Source organism: Petaurus breviceps, unplaced genomic scaffold, assembly GCF_028583685.1.
Source record: "Petaurus breviceps papuanus isolate PSGF00001 unplaced genomic scaffold, PetGlider_PUasm1.0 355, whole genome shotgun sequence".
Classification (NCBI taxonomy): Eukaryota; Metazoa; Chordata; class Mammalia; order Diprotodontia; family Petauridae; genus Petaurus; species Petaurus breviceps.
In genome coordinates this window covers 2619461-2636543 of record NW_027186289.1, presented here as the reverse complement: position 1 = coordinate 2636543, position 17083 = coordinate 2619461, and the positions used below count along the sequence as shown (strand labels likewise).

Genomic DNA, 17083 nt, shown 5'->3' with positions numbered 1-17083 from the left:
CTTCCCTGGAGCTGAGATCTCTCTGCCTTCTTCCTTCAGAGCTGCGATCACTCTGCCTTTCCTTGGAGCTGCGATCTGTCTGCTTCCTTCCTTCAGAGAGGAGAGCTCTCTGCCTTCTGGAAACCAGCTTCGCGTGTGCAGGTCCGAGGTAGGTCTGAGGGAGGACCTCTCTCCACACCCCGCTTGTGCTGGCTGCCTGTTCCATTGGGCCTCATCGTCCCCATCTGACCTCTTGCAGAGTATCCGGCAGCCCTGGCAGGGCCTCCCTCCCAGGCTCCCGGGGCTGCTCCCTGCCCCCGCTTCATGTTAGGGCTCCCCTCACGTGCCAGAGGTCACCATTGGGCAGCTGCCCCACCTTCCTATGGCACCCATAGTATCAGTGGGAGGGAGAGCTCTGGGTCAGGGGTCACTGAGGTTCTCCGGGGTCCCAAGCCCCTTCTGTCTGTTGGGGGAGGAGCATGAGGCCATAGGGAAGGAGTTAGAGAGGGTGGCAAGACCTCTTCCTGACCAGACCAAGCTCACTTCCCAGTCTGACCTTCTGGGCTGCCCTCCTCAGGGGGTGGCCTGTCCCCTGAGGGCTGGGCCAGGTAACTCCTCTGAGAGCTCATCCTCTGTCATTCCAGGCAGGTCAGCGTCCACCCTGGGAAGAGGAGGCAAAGTCAGCGTCTCCCCCAGCCTGAGACTCTTCTCCCTCCCCAGGTCAGCTTGCAGAGCCCAAAGCCTGTTCCTAGGAGAGATCCTAGAACCAGAGGGAATGGCCCCTGGCGCCCAGAGACCCTCCTCCCAGGTGAGTGCAGTCCATCCACAGCCCTGACCAGCCTCAGCACACCTGGAATCCCAGAGAGCCAAGGAAACATTTTCCTGTTAGACATGGGTTGTCTGGATGGTCCTCCTGCCTCAGGCCATACAAGCCTTCCCAGGTCTCTCTGAATTCCTCCCATTTGTCATTTCTTAGGTCAAGTCAATAAGCATATAAAATGTGGCTCCTCTGAGCTAAGCACTGTGCTAACCTACTGGGGATGCAAAGGAAGGGAAAGAAAAATCAGTCCTGCCCTCAAGGAGCTCACAGTCTAATGGGAAGAAAACATGTGAGCATCCGTGTCCAACCAAGCTTTCCACAGAAGGAATGGGAGGCACCCTAAGAGGAAAGGCTCTAACAGTTTCAGGGAAAATTTTGTTTTCAGAAGATGAGATTTTAGCTGAGATGTGAAAAAAGCCAGGAGGCTCAGGTGAGAGGGGAGGACATGCCAAGCAGGAGAGATGGTCATTGGGAAGGCACAGGGTCAGGGGATGGAGGGTCTTGAGCAAAGATCAGCCAGAAGGCCAGTGTCCCTGGGGCAGAGAGAAGGTGGAGGGGAGGAAGGTGTAAGAAGATTGGGAAGGGGCTAGTCACATGGTGTCTGCTATGTGCGATGAGCCTTAGAAATATTAAATCATTTGATTGTGTTGGGAGAATTGTCAAAGTCCTTGCTAGGGATGGCCAGGGTAAGGGAGCACAGCCTGCAGCCAGATGGGTCCTTGACAGTTTTTTTTATCCATTCAGCAGTGATGGATGGTTCCTTCAATCCCAGAGATCAAATATTATGTATCTATGTATTTATGTGTATATATGTATGTGTGTATGGATCTGTACATATGTGTATGTATGTACAAATGTGTATGTGTACCTGTATGCCTATCTGTCCTTTCTTGCTTAGCTCCTTAGTCAAGGAAAGGAATAGAAAAGGGACACTTTAAAAAAAAAGAGCATGCTTCCCTATTCAAAGGCCTATAATAGGTAGGTCTTTCCAGGGAAAATGTCACGTAGTGCCTTTGCTGGATCAACGAGACCCAGTGGTGGGAGTAATATGTAAAGTCGGAAAAAGCCCACGCTCAGGTCATAATGGGTGGTATTTGATCCTGGAGTGAGAGGGAGCCACGGGAGTGTATAGAGTAGGGTAGCAACATGGCAGGCTCTGTTGGCTGAGTGGAAGATCCCTGAGTGGGGAGTGTCTTGTGGCAGACTGACCCACCAGCAGGCTGTTGTAGAAGTCGAGGGGTGAGGAGATGCAGGCCTGCAGTATCAGCAGAGAAGGGGGTGCATGGGAGAGATGTTGTAAAAGTGACGTCAGCAGCGTTGGCAGGAGGGTGCATAAAGGGGGATGAGAGAGGAGTCAAGCATGACACCTCAGTTATGAGTCTGAGGGATTGGGAGGACGGTGCTGCCATTGACAGTGACAGAGAGTGGAGGTGTGGGAGGCTTCAGGGGGAAGATAATGGGTTCCATTTGGGACGATTCTCCCAGCACTTGAGTTAAGGTAGCTGTTAGATATCTGTCCAAGATGTCTGAACAGCACTTGGGAGGAGAGGTAGCTCAGTGTGAATGGCCTCAATTTTCAAAGCAAAATAAGAGGGAAGACATTTAGAAGAGGGTGTTTAGGTAGTCAGTGGTCAGTCAACACTTAGTCAATGCCTACTCGGTATACCAGGCATTGTTGTGAACACTGGGGAGCCACATACAGAAGAAAGGCCGTCCCTGCCCTCCAGTAGCTTACACTGTAAGTGACAGCCAGAGCACAGAAAAGAAAGATGACAAGGGGGTGAGGAGAGCACCCTAGCACTTGAGGCCTGGTGGGGAATTCCATCACAAGTCCCCAGTTAGTGCTGAGACCAAGAGGGGACTAGGAAGGGAGGCAGCTGTTTCCCAGAATGCCTGAGTTGTGAGCTCACACCATGTCTGGGCCCTTCCTGCAGTTATTTCTAGAAGGTGTGGGTTTTCATAGAACTGATCGACTGTGACTTCTTCAGCTTCAGTGCCTGGAGCATGGTCTTGTATTGCTGGGATGCTGAACAGTTTGCCTCGGGTTGGAACAGAGCATTCTGTCATTTGGGAGATTCTCCCCCAGTATTGCTTTTCTCAACCTTGTATTCTCTATGAGGCTACTCCATTTCTTCTAAGGGATGCCTGCCCACAGTAGTAGATGATGATCTGAATTCAGTCCACCCATTTCCTCCCATTTAAGTCACAGACACCCCAACTGTTGACCTTTACCTCCTCATCTCCTGTCTGACCACATGCAGCCTGCCTGGTAGGTCTCCTGTCCCAGGCTCCTGATCAGCACTGATCGGTCCAGCATAGGACTTTGCTTTCAGTGCCCCCGCATCCACCGCTGGGCTTCCCTTTGCCTTCAGCCCAGGTACTCCATTCCTTCTGGAATTTCTCATTCTTGTCCTCTTCTCCCCCCAGTGGCGGTTTGGGCACTTCAGGCCTGAGAGCTTCATCTTCCAGGGTCATTTCTTCTAACATTTTAACACTGTCCTTGGGGATTCAGACCAAAGACCCTGCAGTGGTCCACCATTTCCTTCCCTAGCAGGTCACCTCGGTCAGAAGTCTCTGCTGTGACCTGGTACCCTGCCTGGCATATATCGAGTACCAAGGTTGATGAGATGTTACAAGTTGACAAGGTTATCCTGGTCATAAGCTTCTTGGGGCATGATGGAGAAGTCTGACAGAGTTCCAAGGTAGTGGAGTCTGGTGAGAAATGAGATGTTTGAGCTGAGCTCTTCACTTAAATGGAGGTTTGGAGTTCATGGCATCACTCCATGCGGGTGAAGGATAGAAGTGGGAGGATGGATAAGGAAAGAGGGTTAGAATAGCCTCTGTCGAGAGTAAGTTAGAGAATCAGTCAGAGATCAGGTATCAGCTTATCAATAAAAAAGGACCGCCTTCTCATAGTGACTGCCTACATCAAGAGTAAATGCTATGCAATGAAGAATCGTGACTCATAAAAACCTACAGAAAAGGAAAGGTTTGTAAATTCTTGGGAATCTCAAGAAGGGGGGGAAAAACCCAATAAATTCTTTGATTTTTCAAAATTGAATAATAATAAGGGAAGTTAAAGGCAAAATAAGGATTACAATAAAAGTATAAATCAGATATCTTGGAGATGGAAAAGTGAAAAAACAATTTTCTCCACATGATAGAGAATATTAATAGTAGAACCAAAGAACAAATTATTGGATGGGAGGAGGGGAAGATACAGGAGTCAAAGGTGACACTTACCTTACAAGTTTGAGGGACTTCAAAATAATCAAGCCTCTGAAAAAGTGAATTAAATCATTCTACTAGAAATGGAAGAAAATAAAATAGAAGAACATCAGAGGCCAAGGGCAATGGCCAAACACGTGGTCTGTATGTATGACCCCTCCCAAGTGTCAAAGGCTTTGCAGATGTGGCCTCCCTCTTGTGGCCATCAGGTCTGCTTCTTAACTCATCCTCTTGACCCTTGACCCCAACATTCTATAGCTCTAGGGGGCTATTTAAACAATTTGTTCCTCATAAATATTTTGTCAGTGTCTTTCTTGGAAATCATCACAGTTATTCATTTCTATGTAACTAATAATGCAAACTAAGGAGTAGGTGCCGTTAACAAGTGAAAGCAATTACAGAGCAGAGCCGGAAGCTGTTTGGGCGATGACCCATCACCCCTAGTGTCAGCTCAAGCCCTCCGTAAGACAACAGCCGCTCCTTCTTCACTTTGGCTGGAAACAGTCCCACCCCACTCAGTTCAGGCCAGACTGTGAGTACCGTCTCTTAAGAATCTTCTTCATGCTTTCATCTCATTGAGACTATTTCCACCTTTTAGGAAATCAAGCAGATAATTGCTTTTTCTTTGCTCTCTCTTCAGTGATCACAGATAAGATTTTCTCCCTATAATATACCTACCAAGGCCAGCTTTTCTCAAATTCTTCATGGAATTTTCTTAGCATTTCACTTACGACACTTCTGATTGAGCAGGAATTTCGTCACACATTTTCTCTTTCTCCTCCATAGATTCTCATACCTCACTGGTGGAGCATATACCTTCTCCCCGATTCCATAGGAGAAGCATTTCATACGAAGTCATTTCTCTGGCTCTTTTAATCTAACATGATTCTCCCTTCAAACAGAAATTTTCTCCACATTTCACTGGGCTCTCAATGAGTATGGTTTCAGGGGTTAGCTCTGATACTCATAAAGGTATGAGTTTTGGGTGCATCTCTTCTTTGCTTTAGTTTCTTCCTGTAAGTTGGTAAAGATGAATTCTGGAGGCTCCTTCAGCTCTAAATCTTGTGACTTTTGATGATTTAGGTGTTGGTGACATTCCAGGATGTGGCTGTGGACTTCACCCTGGAGGAGTGGGGCCTCTTGGACCCTTCTCAGAAAGAGCTGTACAAGGAGGTCATGCTGGAGAATGCCCAGAATCTGCTGTCCCTGGGTAAGGACCATTTCCTAAGGCAACTGAATCTGCCATCAAAGCAGTGTCTTCATTCACTCTCTAGTGTGCAGGGTTTGAGCCTTATCAGCTGTTTGAAGGTCATAAGTGCTGGTCCCTCCACAGAGGCTTCCTCCTGGCTGGTTTGCCTATGAAAGGTCTTTGAATTACGTGATGAGAATCTGGTACTTTCCCTTGATGCTCCTGAAATTGTCTCTTTTCATTCTGTGTATGTTCAGGAACTTGAACCAAAGTTATAGAATCTCAGACTTAGAGCTAATCTCACAGGTTGTCTAGTCTATTGTCTGCTGGACGTGATTTTTTCCTACAACATCTCTGAAGATCACTCATGCAGCTAGCCGTTCCTTGACCTGGGCAGTGAAGGCAGCCCTCTGCCTTTCAGGGAAGTTCCTTCCTCTTTGGGATGGGCCTATTATTTGGAAGGGTCTTCTTGTTAACAGGCATCAATTGGTAGCTCATCGCTCCTCTTCCTGCCAAGTGCTGTGTGTGAAATTCAACAATAAGGTGAACTAAGGCAGTTCTCTGAGCGAAATGACCTTTATTAACAGGGGCATGCTGCCTGCCAGTAAAACGGTCCAAGGCTCTGCTTCTGGCCCGAGATCCCAAGCAGACAGCCACCCTTTTATTGGTCTGGGGAATACAGAGAAATAGCAGAACAGGGAGATGGCATCATGGGATTGAGGACACCAGGACTGGGCACAGAGCTGAGGCATAGGCCACAATGAGATGGTTTGGAAGGTTGGTAATGAAGGGTTAGCAACAATCCCCTCCTTGTATCTGGAAGGTTTTAGAGATAACAGAGCAGACATTTTGGATGGAAACCCAGATATCCCTGAAGGATGCCATGGTGTCCTAAAGATATGCCAGAGTGAGCAGCTAGAGAAAACCTGAAGTCAGGAAATGGACCACTGATTATTACACCTGTGGAGGGGGAGTTAGGCCAAAGATGACTGGGGAGATATTCAAATGCATCCGTCAAGGGCACATACATTCTTGGAGGCAAGATGGATCCATGATTAGCAGGAGAGCTGGATTTTTAAAGCTAACTCATTCCAGACCAGCTGGATTCTGAACTAAGTCCAGAGAGAAAGAATCACGACCTAAGCAAAACAGGCCAAAATCAATTACAGGACAAATCAACTAGTTGAAAAAAGGATGAATAAATAAATGATGCTGAATCAATTTAATCCTTTCACTAGTATGGCAAATTTATCTTTATTCTCCTTTGCAGTTCCCTCTAATTCCAGCTCAAGTGGTAGCAAAGAAAGGAAGGCAGTGAGCATGTGTGTACACCTACTGTGCGTCAGGCACGGTGCTAAGTAATCAGAAATATGTTCTCATTGAACCCTCACAATATCTCTGTGAGTTTGGCATCATTGTCCCTAGTTTATAGCTGAGGAAACTGAGGCTCACATAAGGGAAGGCATTTGCCCAGGAGCACACAGCCACTAAGTGTCTGGGGCTGGATTTGGAATCAAGCCTCCCCGACTCTAGTCCCAGGGCTCTCACCACTGCACTACCAGCTGCCAAGGATTTCTAAATAATGAAAGTTATAGAGGGTGCCCATCCTCCTATAAAAGCGAAGAACAAAGATGGAATATTCAAATTCCCCACTGGCTGCATGATCCCCCATCTAAAGATCCCCATAATCAATACCATGGAAACCATCCTTGAAGAGTCCTGGGAACCATACTGTGGTCCTTGCGTGCATGTCTCCTTTCCCTAAAGAGGACCAAATTACAGATTTCTCTCCATCCTCATGCTTTCTGTGCTCCCCATGCCCAGGGCTTCCAGTGGCCAGAGAAGATCTGGTCTCCTATTTCCAGAGAGGGGAAGCACCATGGATTCTGGAGCCAAAAGGCCCAAGGAGCTTTTGTCCAGGTGAGTGAGATGAAGCAGACATACAAGGGCTGTTGTCATGAGGCATTTGTGTGTTGTAGTGAAGGGAGCGCTAGCCTTGGGGACAGGAGGACCTGACTCGGAATTCCTTTTAAGATACTTTTTTTTTGACGGGGAAGGCAGGGCAGTTGAGATTAAATGACTTGCCCAAAGTCACACAGCTAGTAAGTGTCAAATGTCTGAGGTTGGATTTGAACTTAGGTCCTCCTGACTCCAGGGCTGGTGCTCTATTCACTACACCACCCAGCTGTCCCTAGATACTTTTTAACTGTGGTCCTGGGCAAGTAACTGAAACTCTGAACCTCAGTTTCCTCATTTTTAAAATGAGGTGGTTGGACTCCATGGCCTTTCAGTTCCCTTCCAGTAATAAATCTATGATCCTATGAGAAGTCCAAGTTTAGAGTTTTGGGGCATAGCACCCTCCTGAAAGCAACCTAAAATGGCTAAGGCCATCCAGTATGGACACTTTCCTAGCTTTTGTTCTAGTTAACAAGCATTTCTTAAGCATCTGGTGCTGAGCAGCAGGGGTACAGGTGAAGGCAGGGGACAAGCCCTGTTCTCAAGGACTTCCCAGTCTAGTGGCAAGACAAAATGCAAACAACTCTGTAGAAACCCGTAGTGGGGTTTATCCATCCAGGATAAAGTGGAGCTACTCAGGAGAGGGAAGGCACTGAGGCTGAGGAGGACTGGAGAAGACTTATTGTAGAATGAGGGGTTTCAGGTGGGACGTCAGGGAAGCCAGAGCCAGCATGAGGGGCAGCCAGAGAAAACACGGAGCTTGGAGATGGAGTGTCCTGGTCCAGGAAGAAAGAGGGGGCCTGAGCCACTGATGACTGCACATGTGGAGGGGCAGTAAAGTGAAAGCAGACTGGGGAGGAGGGAGAGGGGCTGATGATGGAGGGCTTGAACAGCCAGGAAGAGGATTCTGTATTTGATCCTAGGGATAGGGAGCCAAGGGAATTTAGGGAGTAGGCAGTGACATGAGAAGTGCCTTTTACAGAGATGAATTTGACCGGGTAGAGGATGGAGATGGGGAAGACAATGGATGCAGTGAAGCCAACCAAAATGCTATTGCAGTAATACCTCAGGTGTGAGGTGAATGGGGGCTGAACCAAGAAAGTGGCAATGCTGGGAGGCAAGGGCTGCATGGGAGAGATGGGACAGAGGCGGAGTCACCATGACTTTCTGTAGGGTTTAATTGGGGGTGTGCGGGGTGAGTGTGTGAGAGATGAGAAGGAGCAAATGATCTCTAGATTCTGAGGACAGACAGTTGCGAGGCTGGCGCCCTGGACAGCAATAGGAAAGTGAGAGCTGGGGAAGAGAATGAGTTTAGTTCTGGCCGCCGTGGGCGAACCAGGAGAAAATATTCTCACCAAAACCTAAACAGGAGAGAGCATCAAGGAAAAGGGGATTGTGTCATAGGCTACAGAGAAGTCAAAAAGGATGAAGATCGAGAAAAAAAAAAAAAACATTAGATCCAGCAATTGGGAGATTATTGGAAACTTTGCAGAGAGCAATTTGGGCTGAACACTGAAATTGGAACCTGGAATAAAGACTTGGGAAGGTTCAAGTACAAGGAAAGGAGTTGGAAGCATCACTTGTACATGGCCCTCTCTAGGTCTTCAACCATGAATGGAAGGCTGTATCTAGTGGGTTTGAATGGACCACATGAACCTTTTATCAGGATCAGCAAGACATAATTTTTTTTTGTGGCAGTAGAGGAGCCAGTAAACAAGGAGAGATTGAAAATCAGAGGAAAATGGGGTTGACATAAGAGGAAAAATATGGGGGAGAAGACGGGATGAACTGGGGTCATTTCTACATATAAAGGGGCTTGCCTTGGCAACTAGAAAGGCTACCTCTTCATGTGCACCCAGAGCAAAGGAGGAAAAGAAGGCATCTGTTTTACGTGAGAGGAGAGAACTCTCGGTAGGTGTCCAATTATTTCTAGAAAAATATGAGTCCAAGTGTTCAGTTCAGTGACTGGGGTGAAGCAAATCAAACACAGAAGTTGGGGAGGAATGAAAAGATCAGGAAAAGCTGCTGTGGTGAGGGGGAATGGGAGTCAGTTAGGGAGATGTCAAAGATTTTGTTCTTACAATAAGGGCCTAGAGATCACATAATCTGAATTTATAGTGGGCCCAGACAGCCCAATTTCATGGTTTTCTCTGTCTCCATTCAGCACCATGTGGGTAGGAATGAAGGCTACTCCTTACTTGGAAACAGTGATCCACGGCTGAGACTTATACAAGTCATCAGCCCAAGGATCCTCTCCTGATCTCTCTGGCTCAATCTTTCTCTCTATTCTCAGAAAACAAATGGCCATATTCCTGTAAATGTCCACTTTAAGCTTAGGGAATTGGAAGGTAAAGACTCCTGGGCATCCCATAGAACCAGACCATTTGGAAGTCTAGAAGCCCTTGTGATCTCCAGTCTTTAGCTTAGTCAGATCTCATTGGATTTGGAACTAGACAAAGGTAACTCCTCGTAGCTGATAAGGTACAAAAAAGAGACGGAAACCGACTGAGGCCAGAGCCTGCCTTTTAAAACTAGCAGAGGGATTAGAATCCAGGGATTGAGGTAGAGGCTGGAGCCTGGTGTAGCCCAGAGTCTAGTCAGGCAGTCAATATAATTGATAAATGCCTACTATGTTCTAGGTGCTGTCTAAACCTACTGTCACACAGAGCTCACTATCTAGTATACAAACATGAAGCGGTTTGGAAAGAAGCAACAGATCATGAGCCCCTTAGCTGAGCCAAACAAAAGAGAGTGTTTTGTTATTGAAATATATGGAGTTCAAGAAGGAAATAAGTGAATAGGAGAGAAGAATAGTAGTTTAAGGAGAGTAGAGTGAGTGAAGAAAATCACAGTAAAAATAGCTAATATTCACACAGTGCCTACTCTGTTCCAGACAGTTTACAAATATCCCTTTCCCTTTTCCCATGTAGTTTTTCTTTGTAAGGATTGAGGCAGGGGCAAAGGGGAAAGATCAGAGCATACCATGGAGAAAACCTAATAAATTCTCATAATACAATGAGCATGAGATGAATCCACCTTTAAAAAAGAATGAGAGTAGCAGAATGCATTAGAAAGCAGAACCAGACTGCATGTTGTGTATAAGAAATACCTTTGACACAAACATTCACAAAGTATTAAAATGAAAGGATAACAGTCTGTAATACCTGTTGCAACTATATGCTTAAACTCACTCTACTCTGTGCCCTTTGACCCCATAATAACCATTGGTCCTGTAAACTAAAATAATCACAGAAAGATGAAAAAGATCCATTTCAACACAAAATTACAGCTGCTGTTTTTTACTGTTGCAAAGATCTGGATACAAAAACAATAACCATATACTGTGAAATGACTGAAGTGGTCTAAGAATACAATGGAAGTTTATTGATCCATAAGAAATGATGGAAGGGGGGCGACTAGGTGGCACAGTGAATAGAGCATGGGCCCTGGAGTCAGGAAGACCTGAGTGCAAATCTGGCCTCAGACACTTAACACAAAAACTAGCATGTGACTTTGGGCAAGTCACTTAACCCCAACCGCCCTCCACAAAGCAAAACAAAATAATGATGGAAGGGACAGTGTCAGAGAAACCTGCAAAAAATTGTCTGAACTGATGTAGAGAGAAGTGAGCAGACCTAGGAGAGTTTATTTTATAGCAATACCTATCAATACAATGAAAAGCGGTGACTCCAGAGCAGTAGCTCCCCAAATCTTTTGTTTTTAGAACTCCTTTCAGGAACAAATATAAATTGTGTTGTGAAAGTCCCTAGTAATTTAACCTACTACTTAATAATATTTTTTATATTTATGCATTTTTATTTTGTGCACTTGTTACTTAATGAGAATGATCTAGAAAACTTTTGCACCCAAAGTTCCAAATTAATACTTTTATTTCACTGTATAATTATAAAATTGTATTCAATTTCATATTTTGATTTTTAAATTAATTTTTAAAAATATTATTTTTTCTCAATTACATGTAAAGATAATTTTTAATATTCTTTTTAAAAAATTTTTTGAGTTCTTAATTTTCTGCTTCTCTCCCTCAACTCCGCTCTCCCTGAGACAGTAAGGAATTTTATATAGGTTATACATGTATAATCACTGAAAACATATTTCCATATTAGTCATATCATGAAAAAAGATAGAAGAAAAGACAACCCTCCCCCCCAAATCAAGAAAGTGAAAATAGTATGCTTCTCTCTGTGTTGAGACTCCATTAGTGGTACCTCAGGGTTGTTTTAATTTGCATTTCTCTAATCATTAGTGATCTAGAACATTTTTTCATATGAGTATAGAAAGTTTTGATTTCTTCTTTTGAAAACTGCCTGTTCATATCTTTTGACCATTTATCAATTGGGGAATGACCTGTATTCTTATAAATTTGACTCAGTTCTCTGTATATTTGAGAATGAGACCTTCATCAGAGACACTTGCATAAAAAATTGTTTTGAAGCTTTCTGCTTTCCTTCTAATCTTGACTGCATTGCTATTGTTTGTGCAAAACCTTTTTCATTTAAAATAATCAAAGTTATCCATTTTACATCTCATAATACTCTCTATCTCTTATTTAGTTATAAATTCTTCCCTTCTTCGTAGATCTGATAGGTAAACTATTAACTGCTCTCCTAATTTGTTTATGGTATTGCCCTTTATGTCTCAGTCATGTACCCATTTTGACCTTATATTTGAATACAGTGTAAGATGTTGGTCTATACCTAGTTTCTGCCATACTGTATTCCAGTTTTCCCAGCAGTTTTTGTCAAATTGTGAGTTTTGTCCCCAAAGCTTTGATATTTTTGCTTATCAAACACTAAATTACTGTTAGTAAAGGATTCAATAAAATTAAATTGTTTATATCCTTACACAGGAAGGTGATATTTATAACTCTTAAGAACAGTATTACTATTAGGGTAGTTAGAAGGAATGGACATAGATAGAAGGTATAAGTTGACTGATTGGATGATAGTAAATGAAATGATATTGAAAGAAACAAAACAAAATTAAGGGATGAGAAAGAAGATTGCATTGGGAGAAGAGGGAAGGAAGAGAATGGGGTAAATTTTCTGACATAAAGTGCAAAAGACATTGCAGTAGAGGGAAAGATGAGGAAGTGGACATTTCATAAACCTTATTCTTATTGGACCTGGCTCATAGAGAGAAAAATATACACATCGAGTTGGGTATAGAAATCTATCTTACCCTATAGGGAAGTAGGAGTGGAGGGAAGATTGAGAGAGGTAGTGGTCAGGAGGAAAACGCTGCTGAGGAGGGACAGGGTAAAAGGGGAGAGAGAAGGATAAATAGGGGAAGATAGGATGAAGGGGAAAACACAGTAATCATAACTGTGAAGGTGAATGGGATAAATTCACCCATAACATGGAAGTAGATGGAGGAATTCATTAAAAACCAGAGTACAACAATATCTTGTTTATAAGAAACACCTTTGAAGCACAAAATAAAGGTAAAAAGCTGGAGCAGAATCTGTTATGCTTTAGTTACGGTTTAAAAAAGGGGAAAAAAAGCAGGGGTAGCAATTTTATTTTTATCTTAGACAAAGTAAAAGCAAAAATAGATCTAATTAAAAGTGATAAAGAAAGTACATCTTGCTAAAACTTACCATGGACAATGAATTAATTTCAGTACTATATCTATATTTCTCTATCTGCTTATATGTACCAAATGGTATAGCATCCAAAATTTTTTTTTTTTGCGCTTTTTGGAGGGCAGTTGGGGTTAAGTAACTTGCCCAAGGTTACACAGCTAGTTGTTTTTTTTTGTGTGGGTGTTAAGTGTCTGAGGCTGGAACTGAACTCAGGTCCTCCTGACTCCGGGCTGGCGCTTTACTCACTGCGCCACCTAGCGGCCCCTACATCCAACTTTTTTAAAGTAAAAAATGAGTTACAGGAGGTACGGGAGAAAATAAGAGTAAAATAATACTAGTGGAGGACCTCAACTTTCCCCTCTCAGAACTAGATAAATATAATCACAACATAAACAAGAAAGAAATAGCATGTTAGAAATGTTAGATATGATAGACCTCTGGATAAAATTGAGGAGATTATAGCAATATATTACAAGGATCATATGCTATAAGCAGGTAGGATTTATAGCAGGAATGGAGGTCTGATTCAGTATTAGGAAAACTATCAGCATAATTGACCATAGAAATAAGAAAACTGACAGAAATCATATAATTATCTCAGTAGATGCAGAAAAAACTTTTCACAAATTACAACACCCAATTCCTATTAAAAACCTGAGAGAGCATAGTAATAAATGGAGCTTTCCTTAAAATGATAAGTAGTATCTATCTAAAACCATCAGCAAGCATTATCTGTGATGAGAATAAGCTAAAAGTCTTAATAAGATTAGGGATGAAGAAAGGTTGCCCATTATCAACACTATTACTCAATATTGTATTAGAAATGGTAGCTATAGCAATAAGAGGAGAAAAATTAAATTGAAGGAATTAGAATAGGCAATTTTTGTTACTCTTTGTTGTTGTTTTTTTTTGAGGGGAGAAGGCAGGGCAGTTGGGGTTAAGTGACTTGCCCAAAGTCACACAGCTAGTAAGTGTTAAGTGTCTGAGGCCGGTTTTGAACTCAGGTCCTCCTGACTCCAGGGCTGGTGCTCTATTAACTGTGCCATCTAGCCACCCAAAACTATTACTCTTTGCAGAAGATATGATGGTATACTTAGAGAATCTTAAAGAATCAACTAAAAAACTAGTTGAAACAATTAACAATTTAGCAAAGTTGCAGGATATAAAATAAACAAACCTACATAAATCATCAGTATTTTCATATATTGCCAGTAAAGTCCAGCAGCAAGAGACAGAAAGAAAAATTCCATTTAAAGTAGCTGTAAACAACATAAAATACTTGGGAGTTTACCTGCCAAGGGAAACCCAGGAACTATATGAATATGATTTTTTTTGGAGGGCAGTTGGGGTTAAGTGACTTGCCCAAAGTCACATGACTAGTAAGTGTGACTATATGAATATAATTACAAAACATTTTTCACACAAATAAAATCAGAACTAAACAATTGGAAAAATATCAATTGCTCATGGGTAGGCTGAGCCAACATATTAAAAACAACAATTCCACCTAAATTAATTTATTCAGTGCCATACCATTCAAACTGCCAAAAACTTATTTTATAGAGCTAAAAAAACATCAGCAAAATTCCTCTGGAAGAACAAAAGGTCAAGAATATCAAAGGAGCTCATGAAAACAAAAATTAAAGTAGTCTAGTCATACCAGATCTAAAAGTGTAATAATATAAATCAGTAATCATCAAAGCAATCTGGTCCTGACTGAGAAACAGAGTGGTGGATCAGTGAAATATATTAGGTATGCAAGACACAGGAGTAAACGACCATAGTAATCTAAAGTTTGATAAACTCAAAGGTTTTGGGAGAAGAACTCACTAAATTACAAAAATTTAATATGGGACTTTCTAGAATAATTTTTTTTAATCCAGTAAGAAATCACGTTTACTATTACCTACAAGACTTCAATGTAAATTTATTTTATAGATTTTGTTGAATAGGAATAACATTTTTAGTAAAAGTAGTTACAACTTGGAATGTGTACAGCAAAATATAATGTATGAAATTCATTTCAAAGTTGGACTTTTTCCAAGTTGATTGAATAACAATAACAACAAAGGGGTGGCCAGGTGGCGCAGTGAGCAAGAGCACCAGCCCCAGGGTCAGGTGACCGTGGGAATCAAACCCCGGCTCAGATGCTCCGCACCACACCCAGAAATAACTGGCCGTGTAGCCTTGAGCAAGTTACTTAACCCCAATTGCTTTAAAAAAAAAATAACAACAAAACCAATAATAATTAGCATTTATATAGTGCCTGATATATGTCTGTGTAAGGCTTAGTGCTTTATATACATTATCTAATTTGATCTTCACGGCAATGCTTAAAGGTGGGAACTGATATCTCAATTTTATAAATGAGGAAACAGAGGCAGTTGTGACTTGCCTAAGGTCACTATGCTAGCAAGTGTCTCAGCTGGAACTTGAACTCAGGTCTTCCTGACTGCTAAGTCTAAGTATCCAATGTTCTCCCTGCTGTCTTTTAATTTATGAACAGTATACAGTGAAAATGTTCCCTCACACATGGATGAGGTAGAAAACGGGGAAGAATTTTACAGGTTCTCTTGTTGAGAGATGGAAATTCATAGTTTGTTTTTAGTCCCCAAACAGTCAACAAAATAAATGGCTTGTTAAAAAGTTTTCAAACCTGCAGAGGAAGAAACAATCATTTGAATATGACATTAGCTCAGATCCATAGTATGCCATCAACTTACATCCTGCAGTCCCTGAAAATGAGACTCAAACTCAAGCCCTGTGAATATTTATACTCCTTCTGCAGCACTAGATGGCCTTTCTCCATTTCACTTTCAACACTTTCTTCAAATCCCTTTTTAAAAATTTTACTTTTTATTTTGTCAGTCTCAGGTAATCTTTCTGATTTTTGGACTGATCAGATTTGATGTGCTATCACATGGTCATTCTTTATCAATTTAATATACTATTGAGAAATAGTTTTCTTTTTCTTTTTTTTGCTTTTTGGAGGGCAATTGGGGTTAAGCAACTTGCCCAAGGTCACACGGCTAGTTGTGTGTGTGTGTGTGTGTGTGTGTGTGTTAAGTGTCTGAGGCCAGATTTGAACTCAGGTTTTCCTGACTCCAGAGCCGGTACTCTAGTCACTACACCATGTAGCTGCCCCTAGGTTTCTTTTTTCTTTTTTAAAAGCAATTGGGGTTAAGTAACTTGCTCAAGGTTACACGGCCAATTATTTCTGGGTGTGGTGCTAACTATCTGAGCCCAGATTTGATCCATATGTCATCCCGACACTGGAGCTGGTACTCTTTCTCGCTGTGGTACCTGGCCGAAGTAACTTGCTCAAGGTTACACGGCCAGGTGTTTCTGGGTGGGTAATAAGTGTCTGAGCCCGGATTCGATCCATATGTCATCCCGACACTGGAGCTGGTGCTCTTTCTCGCTGTGGTACCTGGCCGCCCCACGGTTTCTTCTTTTTAACCATCATATAATAATATTCAGTGTTACATCCACCTTTTCTTATATTCTGCTAAGACTTATAGATATATTGCTATTTGCTGAGCATGTACTAAACATTCACATGATTTCCCTGGTGTACCCTTTTAAATCTATTTTTTTTTTCTGTTTTCATGTCTCAGATCACAAACTACCAACCATTTCAAAAAACTTCCCCAAGATATAATACATTCTCTTTTGGCCCATCACTTCTTTAGGAGAGCCATTATTCATGTATTTTCTAAAATTTATCTTCATTGATTCCAAAATGTCATGATCAGGCCTATAATGGTTTTTAGTGTTCATGCAGTGATTATATTAAACTGTGCCCTTCTGACAAAGTATCAAAAATTCTTTAAATTTCTCAGCCTGACATCAATCTTCTTTTTCCCTGGGGAAATAGAATAAAATTTAGTTTCCTTTCTGCCACTGCAGGGAAGATGATATATTTATCTGTGTGTGTGTGTGTGTGTTTCCTCAGGTGCAGTGGCCAGGTTTAAAGTGAATGAGACCACTACCAACCTGAGCATTTCCATGAAAGAACCTGACCAGCTAAGATTCAAGAGCCATGGCCCCTGTGGCTTTGGTGTGAGAGAAATCTCTGACTCTGATATCAAGGTAGATCAAAATCCACAGAATCCTTATGAATTTGATGAAGTTGGAAAGGCCATGATACACTATTCGGCCCTAAATCACTGTAAGACAGTGACCCCAAGGAAAGACTGTTTTCAGTACAAAGGCTTCACTGAACAGGCAGAGCTTATTCAGTCCCAGGAGGAGCCTCGTGAAATGCAAATGTATCAAGGTAATCAAGAGAAAATGGCCATCAGCT

General features: G+C 42.5%; 2 protein-coding genes across 3 annotated transcripts in view; one reads left to right on the top strand and one right to left on the bottom strand.

The window, feature by feature from the left end:
- Positions 1 to 17083, top strand: part of LOC138168156 (zinc finger protein ZFP2-like) — a 283080-nt gene that overhangs the window by 208 nt on the left and 265789 nt on the right. The window contains exons 1-3 of the mRNA XM_069097195.1: positions 1 to 148; positions 700 to 787; positions 5111 to 5237. The exon at positions 1 to 148 is cut by the window's left edge and continues 208 nt beyond it. Coding sequence (XP_068953296.1) covers positions 755 to 787; positions 5111 to 5237 — 160 coding nt within the window. The 5' untranslated portion in view covers positions 1 to 148; positions 700 to 754. The remainder of the gene's footprint in view (positions 149 to 699; positions 788 to 5110; positions 5238 to 17083) is intronic.
- LOC138168177 (KRAB domain-containing protein 4-like) overlaps positions 1 to 17083 on the bottom strand; it is a 367151-nt gene that overhangs the window by 301335 nt on the left and 48733 nt on the right. The gene's annotated exons all lie outside the window — the stretch shown is intronic.